At 35.4% G+C, this 22,257-nt stretch overlaps 1 protein-coding gene across 3 annotated transcripts in view; it reads right to left on the reverse strand.

Annotated features, from left to right (window-relative positions):
* Window positions 1-22,257, reverse strand: part of SLC27A6 (solute carrier family 27 member 6) — a 41,011-nt gene continuing 18,754 nt past the window's right edge. Inside the window, exons 5-10 of one of the 3 annotated variants that reach the window (XM_052701012.1) lie at window positions 14,500-14,694; window positions 7,807-7,897; window positions 6,495-6,693; window positions 5,823-5,920; window positions 4,114-4,244; window positions 1-2,725 (exon numbers count right to left, since the gene is read on the reverse strand). In XM_052701012.1, coding sequence (XP_052556972.1) covers window positions 2,549-2,725; window positions 4,114-4,244; window positions 5,823-5,920; window positions 6,495-6,693; window positions 7,807-7,897; window positions 14,500-14,694 — 891 coding nt within the window. In that variant the 3' untranslated portion in view covers window positions 1-2,548. The remainder of the gene's footprint in view (window positions 2,726-4,113; window positions 4,245-5,822; window positions 5,921-6,494; window positions 6,694-7,806; window positions 7,898-14,499; window positions 14,695-22,257) is intronic. The other 2 variants (XM_052701013.1, XM_052701014.1) reach the window with 2 other exon arrangements.

Here is a 22,257-nt window from a genome sequence, read left to right on the forward strand (position 1 = left end):
ATTGAGCATCATCCCCACTTGCAAAAGTAAACTTCAAGATACATTACTTTAAAGCTTAGAAGTAATTACTTGTGTTTATTTTCATCTCCTTCTTTTCTTTTTTTAATACGAGGCCAGCACTGCAGCTGCCCACCCACACTCAATCATCCAGTAGCTGCTTTAACGCCAGCACAAAATATCAAACTTCTCAGGAAAAAAGTTATGCATAGTTTTGCAGCAAGACTCAACCCCTCAGTCAATTCCACATGTTGACCTGAGCATGAGGACAGGAAATGAACAAGTTGGTCAAAATATTTCAACTTTCTCATTCTGAAAGGAAGAGCCTTCCCAGTACTTTACATAAACATTACTATTATTCAGCCTAACTCCAGTGCCACTTCAATAATTGGTAAATAGCACATTTTGTTGTAACATGCTCCAGTGCATGTGCTGGTATCCAATCTACTTGCTAAAAGAAAGAAATGGCAAACAATATGCTATTTTTACACAGTCCCTGTTGCTTTTCCTGTTTTTAATTCTTGATACTATAGCCATCCTCTCTCTCGGAGATAGCATATGGGACAGAAAGACTCTTTTGCATATCCTTGTAAACAGGCAGGCTCTCATGGATACTCTAAGGAGTAGCGAGGAGCTGCTGGAATTCAGTATATCCCTAGTGGTTGGAGTTAGGAAACCAACACTTGTGGGCTATTCAAGCTTGCTGTGTCAGAAGAGTCCTGCTGCTGCTGCAACATATCTCAGCACAGAAACATCAGCCAGCATTCTTCGTAGTTGACAGTCTGAAAATGTTTTCCCTCTTGTAATGCTCTTTGTGCCCTAGCATTTCCATTCAGAAACAGTCTTCTTCACCCTATGCACTTTAACAAGTAAGTCACCAAATGGTGATATTCCCAAACCTTTTTTTTTTTTCCTAGTGGGGGGAGGAAGGGGAGAGGGAGAGCACAGGGTGAAAAATTATTTACATTTCTGCTTGCCTTTTTGACATTTCTTTTATTCTCATTCTCAATGGTAGAGCGTCTACATTAGTCTTAAACAGTAACAGATTTTGTAAAGCAAAATAAGTCAAACTCGTAAATCTAGTATCAAAATTGAGCATGTGATTTAACTCTTAAGCACTGCGAAAAGCATCTGGCAGAAGCTTTTGTAATGGCCACAATCCATTACAGGATAACACTGTCCCATTATTTTTATTATTTGAAGAGTGCACTGAACCATGGTATTAAAATAAACTATTAAAAAGTATTTAAAGCATACTATTAACAAGTACATAAGTAATCAGTCTTAAACAGACGATGCAAAATTTGTTTAAATAATCTTTTTTTTTTATTTTGTAAAGAAGGGCATGAGAATATATGATTAAGAATTTGTTTTTAATCTGCAATATTTTAGACCCAGGAAACAATAATCTCTGGCAGACACTAGTAAGAGTAAAGAGGCTATTTTTATATTTTTATATTGTTAGTCAATATGCGTAACGTAGAACACAAATCATTCTTCTTATGCTTGTATGGGAACTGTTGAGTCACGGCCTGAACCTCTGATTGATCTCCTGAGGCAAGCAATGAGTCAGCTGCGTCTGCGGGAGCACGGTGAAGGCAATCCAGTGTGAGCACAAGGGGTGGAGCCCCTCATTAAGACCTCATTTAAGAGCTGACTGCCACTAAGGAAGGATCTCTTTCTGGAGATTGTTCCTCTTGTACTCTTCTTCTGCAAGCCCAGGATGTGGGCAAGCTTTCCATTCATTTCTGGTTATCCTGCTCTAACACAATAATCTTTCCAGCCTAACTTCCCTGTATAGTTATTGATTATACACCTGTATACTCGTTGATTATACAATCCTCCATGAGTGATTTTTTTTTCCCATTAAGTGTGGACACTGTCTACTTTTAATCTGTTGCCAAACATTTCACAACAGTTTGGTCTGTCTTCATACTTTGATTCTCTAAAGAGTCAGTTCAACACATGAAAGAGTATGGACTAGCAGGCTCAGTAGTGATCTTTCTATAAATTCTTTAATTTCAGCTTTGTTTGGAGGGTTTTCTTCTGTTTCATCCCCTTTTGTTTTATGTTCCGTTATAAAACTCCTCCATGTAAGATTTTTCTTCTAACCACTTCCAAGTCTATATTTTCTAAAGCAAATATTTGAAAGTATATATTAGATACATTTAAAAATATGTTGCTGGCATAGTTTGTCTGCATAGAATTAATAGCAGCTTCTGTCACTACACTTTTGTTATGTTTGATCTTTTTTACTTTGTATCATACATGTTCCTTTAGTTCTAAGAAAAGCTACCAGATTCAGCACTTATGTTCTAAAATTAAAATTTCATTTTTGTTTTACAGGTTCTTTACTTGTATTTGATCTCAAGTGGTAGTAAATTACTAGTGAACTAAGGTAAGTGAGGAAAGGTACAATACACGTTTGAAAGAAAATATGAACTACATGAAATATTAATCTAGATAACATATCAATATTGGTAATAATTTTTACTGATTTTCACATAGTAGCTCATAGAAACTGTCCCTTAATAGCTTTTCATTAGGTTAATTAAAGTTTGATTTGACCAGATAAGATTCTCTCATATACTGCTTTGGTTAACAAGATATATGTTTGCTTGGAATTATCTAAAAAATAAAGAGGATCCGTAATGGTAGATGGATTAAAACCTTCATCCACTAATCTAAATTTTTGTTGTTTGAAAGTTCCAGTCATTTCCATTGTTTCCTGTAGGAGAGAGAGAGATTTATTATGTTTTGACTCACACTTTCACTTGTTTTTGTAAGTCCTAATTGATACTGTTTGGTCTCATTTCTCTAGAAATCATTTTTCTCAGAACTTCTGTTCTGCTATGGACCAACACATGTTGATAGAGTGAAAAGAAGCTGCAGTCACTTGCAAGCAACCAAGGGTTGTGAGAGTAGTGAGGCACTGGAACAAGTTGCCCAAAGAAGCTGTGGATACTCCATCCCTGGATGTGTTCAAGGCCAGGCTGGATGGGGTCCTGGGCAGCCTGATCTGGTGGGTGGCAATTTTGCAGCAGGTTGGGACTGGATAAGGTTTGAGGTCTCTTCCAACCCAAGCTGTTCTGTGATTTTTTTTTTCCTCCCATCTGAAACCTTTGTCACAGACACCACTAAACTCTGCAGTGATTACTTTATTTATTTTTCATTTCAAACTGAGCTTACGATTTACTACCAATCCTAGATTCAACTCCTCCATTGCCACTCTGATTAAATTACAGCTAAATCTCTGACCACAGTGCTCCTTTCATTGTTAAGCAATCTTGGAACGTTCCTAATTGACTTGTGAAATTTTAGTGCAATTGTTGCTTATCCCTTTGACCTGTCATCAACTCTCGATGCAACCATTAAAACTGCTCTTCATACTTTCCCATACTGCATGGACATCTGAGAGTATTTCTTTCTCAAGTTGTGCCAGGGAGACTTAGGCTGGACGTTAGGAAATACTACTTCTCCAAAAGAGTGGTGAAGTGCTCGAATGGGCTGCACAGGGAGGTGGTGGATTCATCAACCCTGGAGGAGTTCAGGGAAGGTTTAGACATTGTGTTGAGGGACATGGTGTAGTGAGAACTACTGCTGATAGACAGTTGAACTGGATAATCTTGTAGGTCTTTTCCAACCTTGGTGATTCTTTGATTCCAGCATCCTCTTTCCTCATTCTTTCTTTTGAGCTCCACTTCATGACCTCTTTTCCTTTATCTTGTTTATTGTGTCTCCTGCTTTACCTTTCTACTCTCTCATTTTCAATGAATAAAATGGATTTTAGGTTATTTTCTCCAGTTGAAATAGTTCCCAGTTTAGTAATCCAAACCTCTTGTTTTCCCATGTGCATGCTTCTAATCTCCACAAATGCTTTTGTATGATGTCTCTTCTTACTGATTAATACATTTCCTCTTATTTTAAAATAATCTGCAAATTGCATTGCCTTTTTTATGTAACTCTTCCCCTAAAACTCCATTAATACAGTAAATAGGACCAGTTCTAAAATAAAATTATATGATATCTGAACATGCATTTTCTCATATTTCATTAGACTTCTCAGTGCTCAAATAGCATAGATGTTTGTATGCACAAAGCAGTCATCCAGCTTACCTGGACTCTTAGAAAAAGAGGACAGGCATAACCTGGGAGATGTGTCACTACTTGTTTATACAATTGCTCCAGGTTGATTGCTTTATTCTGCTTTAAAATAAGAGAGGCCATTCCAGCTCTTCCTTCATGGCCTAGAGAAAAGGAAGTGAGATGAAAACTTTACAAAAAAGAAATAATGGTGGACTGACAATTACATATAGTATTCTGAGTTTCACTATAACAGTAGGATTACACTTTGATTTTATACAATATTTCACTCTTTGGAGATCAATCAGGTGATGAGTTAAGCAACAAATTCACTCTTCTCTCAAAAACAGACTGCACATGTGCTCCCCTGGATTAATGAATTGAATGCTCTTTCACATTCAGCCTTTCCCTCTTGCCACTATGTCCTCTCAAAACTGTGGATCTTAAAGTTGTCAACAGAGAGAAAGATTAACAGCCTTGATCCATGTGAGTGGAAAGACAGTAGGTCTATGAGAGAGAAAAATGGGTAAAACACAAGAGAAATAAAACTCAACAATGGAAGAAACCCTTCACATTTTAACTACTGTTTGAGTAGCAACAGCTAACCCTTTTTCTCCTGTTTATCTTTTTTTTCCCCCCCAGTGCTACAGTTTCTGTGAGGGAATTTATTTGTGCCCTGTAAACTGGCTCAGCTATTTCTTCATACAGATAAGAATCAGAAGGTAAATGTTGTACATGAAGTGAGGAGCTTTCGTTCTTCTAATTCTGATTTTCAGTCAGTACTCTTCAATATGATTTTTCTTGTGGCTTTAAACTAGTGGCAAGTAGCACCCTTCTCGCATTTTAAGCTTATAATTTTGTAGGGGTTTGACCTTGGGCAAGGGCTAAATATCCACTTCTCTCACTCACTCCCCTCTCCCACATGACAGGATAAACTGAAAGAAGGTGAGAAGACTCATGCACCAAGATAATGGCAGTTTAGCAGGGAAAGAAAAAGGCGTATGCACAAGCAAAGCAAAAAAGCAGAATGCATTTGCTGCTTCCCACTGGTAGGCAAAAGTCCAGCTAAGCAGTGCTGAGTTACCAATGCTGCTTCAGCCACAAAGGCAAAACACAGCACCACACAAGTTGCTAGGGAGAAATTCATTTCCCTGTCAGCAAGACCTGCTATACAGTTTTAAAAGCCTTTAGAATTAATGGGAATCAGGCCCAAATAACCTTATGCAAATTAACAAAAAAAAACCTGAAAAGAAGGTAGTTGCTTTTAAGTAATTTCTTTTTTTTCCTGTTTATTCCTTGTAATGACCTTGGCTTTCTAACATTCTTGTCTGTAAAGAGTTTATAAGCCTTGGTTAAAATCTAAATAAAATAGAATATATTCATACACTTTTCTTTAAAGCTATGTTAACTCTTACCTTGCTGACATTATTTTATTCTGACACATGAAAATGTGGATTTTCCATGACTGTCAAAATAATAAAGCTTGAAACTTTAGCTTATGCAGCTATCACAACTTCATGAAAGATAATTTTTCAAAAGTACATATTATATGCACATAAAAATGTACTGCCTCATTCAGAAACAGTTGGCATCTTCATTATCTACGTACACACACTAGCTACATATTAAAAAGATGAGTCAATTAGAAATGACTCATGGGTTTACAACATGAAATAAAAGAGTTACAAAGGTTAACAATTAAACACAGAGGATGGAAAAAATAAAGCTGAAGCTTCTTTTACCTGGTACTGATACGCCATACACATTTGCTTCTTGTATGAAATCCATCATAACAATGACATCAGAAACTTCCGTTGTTGCAACATTCTCTCCTTTCCATCTAAAATGTGGAAAACAAAATATTTTTGTCCTTTGGAGATATATAGGCATATCTTTAAAAAGATTCCATTCATTTTAGATTATCAATAGCTCATATTTGTTCTTGCTCATCATCTTGGTACATTGATCTTATTACCAGTGCTAGTAATTAAAGTGTTACTAGATATTATCCATCACTATGAAGTACAATGCTTGTTTATCATAACCTGATGATTTGAAAAATTTTATGTATATCCAAATATATCAGATGAGACCACAGCTTAGCATTTCATGCATTTTTATCTGTTTCTGTATCCAGTTCTCCTTGCCAGCAGCAAAATTACCACTGGTAAGTATGATCACTGAAGGATTGTTCAAAGACCCGTAATTCCTACAAAACTGGAGATGAATTATCCAGCTTAGTAGGAGCACTTTTTGCAAAATGAAGCCCCTATTATCCTTATCAAGACCATTACATACTGCATCAACGTACTTCTAAACTGACCACTTCTAGCAGAAAGCAAATAGATCACTATTATTCTAACCTACATGTCAGTTTTTTAATGAAGATATGTAAAAAGAAATATTGATTATACCTGAAGGTATCTCCAATCCTGTCCCAGAAATACAGGAAATTTTCATGATCTTGAACCATTAGGTCTCCAGTATTAAAATAAAGATCACCCTTCTTAAATACCTCACTGAGTAACTTCTTTTCTGTGTGTCTCTTATTGCCAGCATAGCCAAAGAAGGGGTTCTTTGCATTCACTTGGGAAATGAGAAGACCAGCCTCACCTATACAAAGAAGTGGAAACAAATGTAAACTTAAAATACACAAATCCTATACATTGCATTGCTGTTAATTTGCTACACAGCACTTTACAACACCAGGAACCAAGTTTAGCAGGGTTCAGTATTTAAGCCCAAATTATAAAAGGTTAATAATAAAAAATAAAACCTGTTACCGCTGCTTTGCAATTCATGTCACCTCTGAGCACATAGTGATCATAAACACACAGAGCAATATTGTCTATTCAAATTTCTGTTATATATTTCTTCTTATTGACTAAACAGTTCTCATCCATCAATTCTGAGTTCACTAGTGCATTTTTTTATCATCTCAAAGTGCACAGAGCAAATAGTATTTCCTTCTTCCTACACTTTACTGGATTTCTAGTGATAAGCCTCAACTTTAACAGCTCCCTAATCAGTTAAAAAGCCAGTGTATCTAAAAGAGCAGCTGTTTGACCAAAGCAGTAAATCCTTAGTTAGGCTCAGAACTTCAGAATTTCTGAGAAAAACTCTGAAGACTTTTTAGTAATGTGATAAACATCACTGCTTTCGTTTTTTGAGTAAAATATAGGAGTTTAAATATAATTCTTCTTCCTCAAAAATTAAGGAGATATATGGTTAGGATGTCTTGGTATGCATGTCACACTTTGAAAATGGGTATAATCAAGGGATACCACTTTTCTGATAAGCATTTTGAAGACAGTTATAATTAAGCAATGTATTTGATAAAATATATAAAGGAGCACTTAATCAAAAGCACTTAATGTCTCTCCAAAAAGCACTTCATCTAATTCACCAGTCTTTCTCATAGATCTCCCAGGCAATCACCTCAGTATGCTAACTTCTTTCCTTCATATTTAGAGACCATATCACACTGTCATTTTTCCACACTGCTCTTCTGTGAATATATCCAAAGATTTCCTAAGTTCTTTCAGTGTCAGCACTGCAGTGCTTAATAAAGTCTGTCTTACATCAAAATTCGTATTGCTTTTGTTAGAATTGAAGATTAATAGTTTATGTTGGTATCATGCAGTATCCCAATAGTAAGGTCTCTTAAAAAAAAAGATCCTGGAAGTGTTTGCATTACCATTGTAATACATTGTAATACATACTTACCTCTCTTAACTTTCTCACACCAACCATGCTTATTTCTAATTGGTTCATCTTTCTGGAAATCATACTTGATTAAATCAAATGGGAAAAAAAGCTGAAAAAGGGAAAAAAAAGGTCGTTTTTCATCTAGACAGTGACATCTAGTGGCAGCAGATATAAGCAAGAAAACTTTCAGTCTTGCTCATCAGAGTAGAAGAGTTTCATCTGAAACTGAAAATATTCTGTCTGTAAACTTACACAGTTTCCTGGAGATAACTGACACACAAACATTTTTGTGATCGTGTAACTTTCAAAATTACTTGGTGAAGATACAGAATTGTATTGTTCATTTTCTTATAAATGAATTGTGGGACCCACATATCAGTAGTACAAGGATCAGAGTAGTAGAAGCATACATTAAATTTGAACTGTCATCTTTAGCTGGTATAACATGGCTTCTTGGGGTATTCTGGTGTCTAAAACAACAGGGAATGCACATTTTTAACTGCTGATCAAAAGAACGAGGTTATAGTGTGCAAAATCAAGTCATGATCCAGAAATCAGACACTTTTTCAATAAAGCCAAGGGGATTTTTTTTTTAATCTAATACTTCACTGTAGCTCTTAAATTCTTGAATTTGATAAATGCTACACAATTTAACTTAATTTCAAGATAACCACTTTATTCTTGATAAGTAGAATGGGTGGTATTCTTCTTAAGTAGAAGATATTTCTCTTGGAGTCTTTTCTTTGCATTTCTGCAAATACATGCAGTACATTAAATTGCTGTACTGTTTCACTTCTTTTTTGCATTGATATTTACTAGTTCAATAGATTTCATAAGACAAAACAAATGCATTGAATAATGTGAATAAGAATGAAATAGTGTGATATGTTATTCTGATATTTGTGCTTAATTAGAACAGCAGCACGCCCTGCTCATGTTCATTTTCATCGATTTGCTCCTTCAGAGATCAAAATATATGTCAGTATCTGTATTAGACTGTTTGATGCATTACTTTATGTTGTTTTAACTGCTCAGAAGCTAGTTAGTACTTGAGGTCATCTAAATGACCACTGAGATTTACTATTTATGCTCCTGGATACATCTTCTACTACTTCCAACTCTGGAGTATTAACTACGCCTATTTCAATTAGATTGTTGAAATAAATCATGCAAATACACAATTGAAAAGAGAAAACAGCACATACTAGACATTAGATATTCAAAATGAAAGTATAAGCCAAAATATTTTCTACTCAAACCGCTGTCTCTGTGCATTAAACTTTCTTTTCATATTAAATAGTAGAAAATGAAGGCACCAGAGCAAAGCATTTAGTCTGGTTACTGGCCTACTTTTCTTTTATCTCATTTAAAATTTACTGGAAAACAGCCTGAACCACTGAAGCACTACAATATTATTTTCACAGAATACTGCAGCACTCATGATTTTAATCTGAGATTTTATTCTCCAGAACACTATGCAAATGGATCAACCAAAAATCAACACTAATCTCACTGAAACATAAGATTATTTAAACTGCAACATTAGTGTCTCTTACTGTGCCACTTTTTTTGAAAATAGTTTTGAAATTCCCACCGTTTCAATCTGCAGTCAATGAAAAAAAGAACGCACCAAAAACTCATTGCAGTACTTGATAAGTGAAAGCAGAAGCAATACTTTTTTTAGCTATTCTGTCTTTCCCTTCCCCTGGTCAATGAAATTCCAGGAACAGATGTCAAACTTTTGCCTGTGAATAAAGTTTTCCAGGATGTTAAGACATGGTTAAATATGGCTTTGTTTTTAAACTAGGAGTGATCTCTTCTGCCATATTGTTCTATAGCTATGTGGAAAAAAACGTAATACTAATTCAGCACTGCTGTTTCACATAAGATGCTGTAACAGTTGAAACAATTTCTGATTTGTTATCAACTGCTCTTTTCCAATAAATATTACTTAAGTGTATCTCAACCTACAGATGATTATCATCCAAAGAATTTTGAGTAAGAAATTTAGAATCATACAGTAAGTCCTTAAAATACATTTATAAATAAAATTGGAATAATCTTTCAGGGTTGTCATGGATTATTTTTAGTTTTTATTATAAGCTTCACTGGATTTCATCAGTTCTATTCCCATTGCATATTCTCTGCTGTCACATAAAATATATTTCAGAGCAAGATATAGATTTACGTACATATTTGATAGATACTGAGAGTACAGCTTTTTCCCATAACCAATTTCTATATATACACATGTCATAATACATTAAAACTTTTAATGTCATAATAACATCAATCAGAAACATTAGCTACATAGAGATGTATATCAAGTGTAAACTTCAGTCATTTATTGCTTGGATAATCATCTATACACTATCTTCTCTGCAAAAAATTTCAAGATGGTATCAAAATTCCAATCATCTAAAATGCTAGCCAGAGTTTTCCACTATTCTGTTCACTGAGTCTGTGTTTACATTATGAATATCCATATTTAGGGATTTATTTATATACTGTGTAACACTTTCAAGTAATCCCTCATATAAAGAGTATAGTGTGAAAATAACCAAGTGGAACAAGAGCATTGCCTTAAGTTAGCATTCTTCTTTCATGGCTTCTTAGATATCTGGCAATTGCAATGCATTCACCTATTTTTATGCATTAATTTGTGTCTTCAAAATTATTTAGGAAAATAAATGTATAGAACCCCAATATTTATCAATACGACTTCCAATCAGAACCACCACTTGTCAGGTACTGACAGAAGATTTACTTTCCTCACTTGGAGTGCTCAATTTGTCTTTTATAGCTGTATCCTTTGCATTTCACCTTCAGAAACTGCCATGTTGTTGTTGGGTACAACAGAAATAAAATGTCTATTTAGTTTTTCTCCATTAAAAATATTATACCTGGAATCTACCCATCATTATTCCAGCTACACGTTTGATATATGTATGGATGGACTTTTATACTGTATTTAGTTCATCTCCATGCCAGTGCAAAGTGTACATTTCTTCCTTTAATCTATCACATAATCACACAAATCTCTTTTCCCCTTTTTCAAACTTCTTTCTATCCCCAGGTAAATAGTTGTATTCGAAATTCCCAGAATACTTGTTTAAGGGTATTTCTACATATCATCCCACATCAAAATAAGATTTCAAATGTTGTTGTACTATTTATTTGCGGAAACAAGATAATTTAGTAACCAGATAGGTGGGTTTTCCTTGCACTATTCTTTGCTTTCCAGTAGGAGGCAATCTCCCTTTCCAACTTCAGACCGCTCAAGAGTCAGAGAGCCAGAAATAAAGCTGCTCTCCCTTGCGTGTCAGTAGATATTTAATAAATGTCATGAAAAATAAGAAAAACAAAAGTAACAGCTACACTTCAGAATGTGTTGTCTAATAATGTGAAACCTGTAAGACATATTTAAAAACAACAAAGGCCTGAAATAAGTGAGTACTAACTTATGTCATTACAATATAGAATGAGTTTGTGTCACAATACTTGATTGCAAAGTAATCAAAAACACATACAGAAATAAACTTAAGAATTTAAGTATGAAAATTTATATATCTTATGCTGTTTTCATGATTGTGTCTCTCTCCCTGCATCTCCTTGGCTTTTCTACAACTGCACTGTACACGAAACTTTGCTCATATCAACACTGCTCTGCTTCAGCATATGGGTGAACGAACTAGCTGCACCCGCTAACTAGTGAGTGTCACAAAGAAGACTGAAGAAGCTGTTCCAGAAAGACTGCATAGGAAACAAGAGCAAAGCCCCAGCAGTTAATGTATTAGAAAACTGATAATTTGACACATCTAATTATTATACTGAAAAAAATAAAAGGGTCATGTGCCTTTTTGTTCTGCTAGCAGAAATTCTTTGATAGAGATTGGGTACATTATGTAACTACAAATGCTCTAGATCAAAGCACACTGGTTATGAAATGATGCCTGATGCTGCTTTGGAGAAGCCTTTGAGAACTTCTCAATTTGGAAGATAATCTTGGCTGATCTGTTACCATGTAATAGGGGTCATATAAGTTACCCAACAATCTAGCTAAACATACCATGTCCACATAACTGAGGTGAGGTTGTCTCTGCATTGAATCTGGTTTTCAGCAACAACCTTAAGTCTTCTCAAACTCTACAGATACGGAATGCCAAATTAATATACACTGGTGGAAGAAATGGCAGACAGTGTACCTCAGGTCCCAAGGAGAACAGTAATAGCTAAAAACTGAGCCTGTGACAACAATGTGCTTTAGTTACTTACAACAGAAGCTGCAGAAATAACTGAAGACTTACTGTGGACTTACTTTTAGGGAAAAGAGAGTATTGAAAAAGATAGAATGTACTCCGATGTCAGGTCAAGCCAAATGTAATGAATGGCTTTTTATAATTCAAAAAATCTCTTACTATCTTTCCATATACATACTGAGTAAGTGAGCAAACAATCCCTAATTATCTTAGCAGATTATGTTGATGTTTCTATAGACTACACCAGTTCTAACTTGGAGCAGTGCACAAAGTAATGTAAAGGTATCTAGTGGAATCAAGTATTGCATTTATTTATTTTTAATTGCAGTTTCAAAAGGTATTTTTCGCTTAATATGCAGCAATTGTCTTAAATTTTAAGAGTGATCCTTAAAGAGGAACAAGTAGCATGCTTCATGTGCAAAAAAAAAAAAAGCTCAAAATACTAATCTTCCTTTTGGAAATCAAAAGGCAAATTTTATTAATATATGAAGTGCTACTCCTAACATATGCAAAAACAAACAAACAAACAAACAAACAAACAAACAAAACCCAACCAAATACACTAGTTGATTAAAAATACAGAAAATGAAGTCAATAATTAGGTAATTTCAAGTCTGATCTTCTCTATGATGAAACCTACATATGGTATTTCCAGGAGATTGACTTCTGACTAAATTGTCAAGAGCTTTAAAATTCTGAGAACAAATTTACGAGGTTTTGAACAAATGTAAAATTTTGTAAGAATTTTTTTTTTTTTTAAATAGGTTTACGAGTAATCACAACACATGGTTTAGTGTCCTCTGAAAAAAAAATGTAACATTGGCTAATTCAGCTGCTGCTCCTTACATTCCAGATCCCTGATTCCCTGTAGTGACCTGTATCTTTCTAAAGATACCTATTAGCACTTGATGTCCACTGTGTATACCACAGACTATCAGTAATACATAACACAGAAAATCAGCAAAGTCTGATTTAGTTCCTGAGCTCTCAGTGGCTCCTGAAAAACTCAGCAGCTCCTGCCGTCTCTCTTTTAATGTTTCCTCGTTTCTCCCTGCAAGGTCTAATGAAACACCAGCTCATGGGCTCCTATCCCTGAAACAAAGATACAGTCCACACCTTGAACTGTGAGGTAGTCTATGTGATGCTGTACTGAAAATGTGGACCCTGGAACATATAAGCTGTAAACAAACCCATTTGTCTTCATCTTAAGCCACCTCACACAGATAGGTTTCCAGAAAGTGTTATTCTCTGTGAAAACAGATTGGACTTGACATTTTCCTATCAGCTTTCTTCAGAAGCACAAAAATCACTTAAAATATGAGGATTTGGATACACAGAATTGGTTACTTCTGCAAATTCTAGGCGATGTGTATAATCTTGTTATTTCAGAAGTACAAATTTGCATAAATAGCAACATAATATTAAATATCTAGTCTCCCTGCTAGAAAGCTGTACTAAGTAATCTTTCATGTTAATATCTAGAGCTTGAGACCCATATTATTTACTGACCTCTGCAATTATTTCAAAAATAGTATTAATAGGATCCAAAGGGTGAAACCCATGAATTTCTTGGTGAAATACTTAAAGGTATGTGTGAGAACGTACAAGTTGTAAGTTGACCCTTTTCATAATTCTTCATTTACTTGGATACATCAAGAAGAAGACAGTCTGTATGATACAAATAACATCTACTGTTTCTCAAGAGATACGACTTTGCCAAAACTACAGAAATGCAAGAGATGGGCTTGCAAATACAAAAGATGCCATAAGTACTGGACAAAAAAAATTTCTACGTTAAGTAACCTAGAACAAAATAAATACAGAAGACATGGCAGACAGCAGGCATGGAATTTTTATATTACTGTAACTGGTACTTTCTGTGTATTTACATAATATTTATATATATGGAATATATATTCTTTGAAATTTCAGTATAAGGAAGCAAATTACATGAAGTACAGTTTGAGTTATATATATGATTATATGTAGGTATAAAATATCCCTTCAAGTTATTTATGCATTACTTTATTACTACCAATTCTCATTTATGCCAAATATCCACAGAGTATTATATAATATAAATATACTTTGTGTTTACTTCACAGATGCTATGTTGGTAAGTACTAAAAGAAATCTAACTTCCATTTTTGCCCTTTAATGTAATAGAGACCTGATCCTTATATTCAGAATCTACTAAAAATTCTCCTAAGAATGGCAAGGCATTCATGAGTTCTGTGGACTCTAAAACTTCCAGTGTTACTGCTAAAAACGTAACTGGGTTGGGTGCTAAGCATGATCAGTGATACTTGGACAGCCAAGATTTTACAGACTGCCAAGTAATCTTGCAGTAACAATGTTTACCTTATACCTCAAGTCCCATGTCCTGTGGTCAAACCAATAAATACACTGACTTTCAGCACTCCATTTTACAAAGTATAATATAAGTAGTCACCTTATAAAAGAAATTGGTGCGTCCAACAGATCCAATTTTTCCTGTGTGGTTCATGAAACAAATGTTTCCTTCAGTGGCGCCATAAAACTCACAGATCTTAATAGCACCAAATCTGTCTAAGAATTCTCTCCATACATCATTTCTTACTCCATTTCCAACTGCTAGTCTGACCTTGTGATTTTTCTCTCCATCTTTCTGTAAATTAAAAAAAAAAAAAATTAAATTAAACCAGAATATTTTGATAACTACATCTGATTGTTGCACATGTGTAAAGAAAGCTAGCATAACTAACCTGTAGCTACAAGTTAGAAAACTCAAAAAACAATAAAAAAATTTTTGTCATGTTGAACATGTAAATGATTGCCTGCATAATAGCTACACTAATTTATATAAGTGATTACATATTGTTTCCATCTGTCTTCAAGCAGAGCAAAATTAGAAAACTGGGAAAATTATAGGCAGGCATTGTTTCTGGTAAGTAATTAAAGTTAGCAGAGATTAATAGTAACTTTCTTGTGTTTTCAGACTGATTAAAAGAAACAATCAGATCCCATACACTTGTAATACCTGTTTCTTCCCACACACTACGTATGAGTCATTTTCCATATTTTTTTAATATTAAGACTTGCTAGGTTTTGTTCCACATTACTTGCTATATCAATATAGGCTATATACATAGTGATCTTGAATCTTTACTGTTGTCAACTCTCATGTTTTATTACAAGAAGCAGTATAGTAGCATGTGTTCAGCCAGTTCAGTGAGACTAATTTTATAAATACTTTCCCAAACCGTATGACTGCATGGAACACTTAAAATGCAGTCAGATTTAAGCTGAAATGCCAGAAAGCAAAAGACCCAAAATGTGGGTTGTTTTTATTTCACCTATTTTAAAACAGGACTCCCTTTCTAATCAGTGCAACTGGCAATACAGAATACCACACAAATGAGACAATACAAAGTAAATACAGGTACCATTCTGTTACCATATATCTTTAGAATTCTGTATCACTGCAGTATTCCAACACCATCTGTATGTATCTCTGCATATGTATACTTATGCGTATGAATGCAATCTATATACATATATAAACATACATGCACACATATTCTCTTTCCTTTATATGCATATATCTATAAATATGTGTGTACACACATATATGTCCCTATTTTCTTTCCTATTCCAGTCTGTCCTCCCAGCTCTAGTCCAGGATAAATTAGATAAGTCTTCAGAGTGAAAATCCATTTTAGCACCTTTACTCTGGCATAAAAGCAAAAATAAAAAATAGAACAAAACATTACTGGGAAGAGATCTGGTCAGCTGACTCTGTATTCTGCATGTTAAAAACAGGAAAGTTTCTACTGAGTGTATAGACAAGACTTTCTCAGAAGCTCATTGATGACTGCAATTCGAGTAGTTTTTCACAAAAGTAGTAAATTCTCATTTCTGTCACAAAAACTGATACACAGTAACATTTCAAGTTCACCACCTAAATCCTGAAAACAAATCAAGTTTTTCTCTGTCCCCTCAAAATCAGTAACTTGGAAAATTCATCATCCCATTTCAGAGACTTTCTTCAGCACTTCAGGAAGGAATTAATACATTTCACTAAATGCAGACAGCTCTTGGCAGATTACTGTCAAAGATATTATTCTGCTATACTACCCCAAACTACATCACTCACAAGCCTCCTCCAGTTTCTATTCTTTGGGTTTTTAAACATCAATTCAATTGTTCCATTTCTTCTTTCTCCCCTTCCACCTCTCTTCTACCTTTATGACTTGATAAAAAGTAATTTCTGATTGCATATACACAAACTTCACCTACTTTCTGCGAAATCATTACCAAGTGTTGTATAACACAGCACAACAAAACCATCCATGAACGTGACCTGTAATAAATTGTCTAAAACAGGCCTAATTTTGTAATTTGTAGAGCAATTTGTTTTTTCTACTTTGTATGCAGTACCACAAAGCAGTTATGTAGATCTTCATATATCTGAAGTAATAAAGTATGTTCCACATTCAAAGGTCAACAAAGGTTAATACTGTCAAAAAATTATATGTAATATAATTTGTAATATAATGTAATATAAAAAATTATATGCAATTATATATATATAATAATTTTATTATTTTTCTTGTTTTAAAGAAAGTGTTTTAGTTTTACTTCGAACATAGTCTAGAAAGACTTTTATTTCCCCCATAATATCATCTGCCATCTTTGGAACATTCCAGTCACCTTCACTTAAAGCTTTTCAAAATGAGATATTTTCCTTAGAGTTTCAGTGCTAATCTGAAATTAATTTATGATTAACCAAACTGCAGTTACCCCTCACTAGCAGCACCAAATTATTCAATGTACTGCCTTTTCAAAGAATATGAAAAATCACACAATAGATTATGTTCATCCAAAATGAACAGAAAAGACAAATAAGTATGTATTTATACACACTAATTTAGTGGGTCATACATCAGTTTGGGAAAATCCTAATCTTCTAAAGCCACATTAATAAAAAAGGTGAATTAGAGTCTGTATTTACATTTCAGATTAATAAAAGCATGTTGACATTTTGCTGAAAAGACAGGCTAGGATGAGGGAGAAAATAACATACACTGCTTATATTTTTTTCAAAAGGACAAGTACATCATCATTTGCAAGCACAGCTATTTCAATTCCTTGAGCTCTTCATGTTGATTTGGCCAGTTTCTATCACTGCAGTACAAGAAACATAAAAAAAGGATCACTGAATTTCCCAAGTTGGAAGAGACCCAAAAGGACCATTGAGTCCAACTTCTGCCTCCTCAAAAGAACATTCAACATTCTACTCTACATCTGGAAGCATTGTCCAAATGATTCTAGGACTGCAGCCAGTTTGGTTGCACTGGGAGCCTGTTCCAGTGCCTTTTCCTAACACACAACCTAGCCCTTCTCCCCACGCCGACACAGCTTCATGCCATTCCTTCAGGTCCTGGTCAGCCCTATACTGTGCTTGCAACTTATTTTAGGAAGTATTCTCTTACACACTAAGCCTTTCACAAAAACACGGAGAAGGTGTCTTGAGTCACCTAAAACTCACTGTAGAAATCAAGCTTTCTTAAAATAAGGAATAATAATTCAATTAACATTCACAGGAAGATAAATTTTCTACTAGACTGCATTCATGCATCTGCAATATTTGTGATTTAGGAAGACCATCACAGTTATAACTATCTGTTGATGAAAGATTCCCAACAGGTTCTGCAAGTCTTTCTGGGAAAAAAAAAAGGATTAAAACTAGCCTATGCTTTAGCGATCCATCACCTACAGGACTGGAAACTATAAGTACATGAACAGTAAAGAAAATAGATTTAGCCATTATAACACTTACTTCATGATTAAATCTATAAATATTCATTTATTGTCCAGCTTTTGGCCAAACTGTAAATATTGCAGGTGCACATATATTCCATAGGCACCACAGCAGAATGTTCAAGCAGTAAATAAAATACAGTAAGTAAAAAAAAAAAATAAGGAAGGAAGGAAGGAAAAGGAATGACAGTTCCAAGATATTCTAGAAACATAGTTAAACGATGAACAATTAGGGTATTCTACACAAATGGAAATCTGAATAAATATGCAGGAACAAACTATGGCACTAAATAATTGTATTTTGAATTTCTACCACATTTGAATGGCATTTCATCAACTAGCTTCACATTACTATAGGACACAGAGGTATAAGATTAGGAAGGATTTCAAGGAGTCACCTAGTGCACGTCTTTGCAGGGAGATAAACACTGCAATCACAAACAACTGAACAAGCTGCAGCTAGTCAGTCAGATACAGTGCCACAGCTGGTAGGCAGTAATTGCATGCATCTTCCTGCTTCAGTATGGGTATTGGACTAGGTGATCTTCCACAATCCCTAACATTCCCTGATTCTGTGATTCTGATGCAGAAAGGGAATACCTAGTTAGCAGTTTCTACACTAAAAACTAAATTCCCTCTATTCATTTAGCAAGAGCCTTGCCCTGGCTAGCTGTCACAGATCAGTTCCAATAGTACATGTCCTATGATAATTTCATCATGCTTTGTGTTTCTGAATGTGACTAATAGTTCTTGATGGGTGATTGCAAAAATAGTATTTGTGATATAATTTTAGAATATCAGAATGTTAGAACACTTTCTCAAGTTTTGAAGTTATTTATCTTCTTGCACTGTGATTTGATAGAGTAATTCTGAAACAACCCATACTCATTTATTTCTAAAGGTGAAAATATTTTAATGCTTTTCTGAAGCACTACCAAGATATCATTGTTTTTACCTTACATCCAAAATTTCCTTTGGTGCTTTCAGTCAAGATCTTTGAACCATATACAAAATAGTTGCATACATTTTAAATGAACTTCTTTACAAACTGTTTCTCCATTTTGACTGCTTGTTTCATTTGTACAGCGATTAACTGACAAGTCAAGATCTGCCTTGTTATATTAAATATCACATAGCTAGGATTCTTCATCTGCCAGTCTTTTCCTCAAGTGTTCTTTATAAACTATGTCAACTGTTTACATAACTAAGTTGCTGATTAAAAAAAGAACTTTAAAGGGCCATCAACAGCTTATTAGTTGACTGTGGGAAGGACTCATGACTGCAGCTATATAAAAGCATACCTAGCAAATGCATTAGAAAAATCCAAGAAGAAAGGTTCATTGTCCTACTTTCATTGTTTGTACAGCAGGAGAAGCTAACTTGGAGATAAGCAAAGGCAGCCTAAAATGTTTCCTGTACTATGTGCTCGATTAAACTGTATGCAGTATAGGGCCTAGGAAATGAAAAAATCTGTTAAATATATAATATAGATAGAGCACTAGGAGTTGCAGAATGTATATTCACTGGGTATCTGTTGAACCATTAGCCCTGTTAAAAAGAGACGATCAAATGAAAGTTATTCTACTGCCATTAGACTTACGTACGCACTAAATTCTTCAAGATATATGCTTACATTCACTTCACAGTAATACCTCATTATAAACTGCTATGGGATTTTTTAGTAACACACATAACCACAACTATAAAATACAGCTTTTGAACAGAGGCACCAGAAGGAATTCTAGGAAGAGGATACATGCATTCGCTTCAGGAATTTGCTGTCTGCTATTTAGTTTAGCTCAGTCTCATGCTTTCATTAATTAATATGTTGATATTCAGTAAAGGTATGTCCAACATGTGGCCCACAGGCTGCATGTGGCCCTGCACAGCTAGCAATGCAGCCCCAATTGATTGTAAATTTGCAACGTTAATATGTGGTTTTTAACAGTAGTTTAGGGACAGAGACAACTACAGCTCAGTGCCCCATCCAGTCTGACCTTGAATGTCTCCAGGAATGGGGCAACCACCATCTCTTCTGGGCAACCTGTTACAATGTTTCAGTACCCTTATCGTATAAATCTTTTTCGTTTTATATCCCATCTAAATCTCCCATCTTTTAGTTTGAAAGCATTTCCCCTTATCCTGCTGTAGCAGACCCTGATAGAGTCTGCTCCCTTCTTTCTTCTAGTCCCCCCTTATATACCGAAAAACCACTCTCAGGTCTTCCAGGGCCCTTTTCTCCTTCAGGATGAGAAGCCCAAGCTCTCAGTTTGTCTTCATAGGACAGTTCAAAGCAGAGGGCAGGCTCACCTTCCTCAACCTACTGGCCACGTTTCTTTTGATGCAGCCCAGGATACAGGTGGCTTTCTGGGCTGTCAGGGCATTAGTTATTCCACCGTTGCAGCAGAACATGCGTGCAGTTACTGCATGCCAGCTGTGGCACTGTATCTGGCTGATTAGCTGCAGCTCATTCAGTTGTTAGAGGTTGCAGAATTTATCTCCCAGCAAAGGTGTGTATTAGGTCACTTCACAGAATCACAGAATCACAGAATCACAGAATTGTAGGGGTTGGAAGGGACCTCCAGAGATCATCGAGTCCAACCCCCCTGCCAAAGCAGGTTCCCTACAGCAGGTCGCACAGGTCGACACCCAGGCAGGTCTTGAACATCTCCAGAGAAGGAGACTCCACCACCTCCCTGGGCAGCCTGTTCCAGTGCTCCGTCACCTCACTGTAAAGAAGTTCTTGTGCACATTTGTGCAGAACTTCCTATGCTGCAGTTTCCAGCCGTTTCCCCTTGTCCTGTCTCCACTCACCACTGAAAACAGTCCGGCCTCGCCATTCTGCCCCCCACACCTCAGATATTTATAGACCTGGATCAGGTCCCCTCTCAGTCTCCTTTTCTCAAGGCTGAACAGACCCAGTTCACTCAGCCTTTCCTCATAGCAGAGATGCTCCAGGCCCTTCACCATCTCTGTGGCCCTTCGCTGGACTCTTTCCAAGAGATCCCTGTCTTTTTGTACTGGGGAGCCCAGAACTGGACACAGTACTCCAGATGAGGCCTTACCAGGGCAGAGTAGAGGGGGAGGATCACCTTCTTCGACCTGCTGGACACGCTCTTTTTAATGCACCCCAGTAAGCCATTGGCCTTTTTGAAATCCCATCCCACCCAGCCTCATAACTCTATGTAATTAGTTGATGAAATGCCATTCAAAGTACTTTGTGCTTGTGAAGACATGAATTTTTTGTTATTAAGCAGATATACAGTTTCTCTTATTTACCTAATAAGCTCCAGCTTATGTTATTTTGTAAAATAAATTAATAAATTTACATGTTTACTGTGGAAGAAATATCCAGAATTCTACTGTAGTGCTGACAAATTTTGTACTTTTCACTATCTCAAAAGCTCTCAAAAAGTAGAAAATAATTCACAGTATGTTTTTAATTAGTTTTGCAACTCATATTTGATAATTTTTTCTGCTGTTCCAATCACGTAGGGCAATTTGAGAATCGGTTTCAAGACTGCATAAAAAATTACCTTTTTTTTGTATTTTTGCAACTCCATTTTCAGTCAACATATAAACACCACCTGCAAATTTTCAAATGGACTGCACACAGTTGCAACCAGATATTCAACTCAAATAAAATTTGATCATGCTTCTTCATTTTTCTTTTACTAAGACCTATTTTACTGGAGAAAAATTTGCCTTGCTTCATGCCTTATTCATGTCATCTCTTTTTGGCAGTACATACATTTGTGTACAATTATTTTCTAGGATGAAACACAGGGAGTACAATTAGATCAAAAATCTCTGACAAACACCTTGGGAACTCACCAAGAGTTCTCAGCAATCCAGACATCGACACATTAATTACAAAAAAACAAGGTCAAATATCCAACTAGTTTTATGGGTTTGTTGCCTTCTTTGATGTTTTAATAAAAATATATTTTCTAAAAGTTTTGTTACATGTACATATTCCTCTTCACTTGATGGCCCGGGCAAGCCAAAAGGCTGGCCACCATGATCTATTAGGTTTAAATTGGAGTTTTATTTCTTTAGCTCTTCTAAAGGAAATGTTTTCTTTAGCTGTACTTTTATTTCCTCAGGAAATATCTAACCAGGAAGAAAAGTCATTTCTGTCTGTGTTTCACACAGTAATACAGATTAGATCATTGTCTTTTTTGTGAAAGCCCCAGGAGTCCACGTGTCAAAATAAGCTTCATAAAGCTTAATAACTCATAAAACTCATAAAACATAAAAGTCAATTCAGAGCATTAAAACATCTACAGAACCTCTGAAGAATACTGTAAATATGGAGCTTCCCTTTGTAAAACTGTGAATGTGATTTCTAGCCTTTGGTATCATGATATGAGAAACGTCATGGTCAGGAGAACTAAAGATTGTCCCC

Source organism: Tympanuchus pallidicinctus, unplaced genomic scaffold (assembly GCF_026119805.1).
Source record: "Tympanuchus pallidicinctus isolate F22 unplaced genomic scaffold, pur_lepc_1.0 scaffold4, whole genome shotgun sequence".
In the NCBI taxonomy this organism is placed as follows: domain Eukaryota; kingdom Metazoa; phylum Chordata; class Aves; order Galliformes; family Phasianidae; genus Tympanuchus; species Tympanuchus pallidicinctus.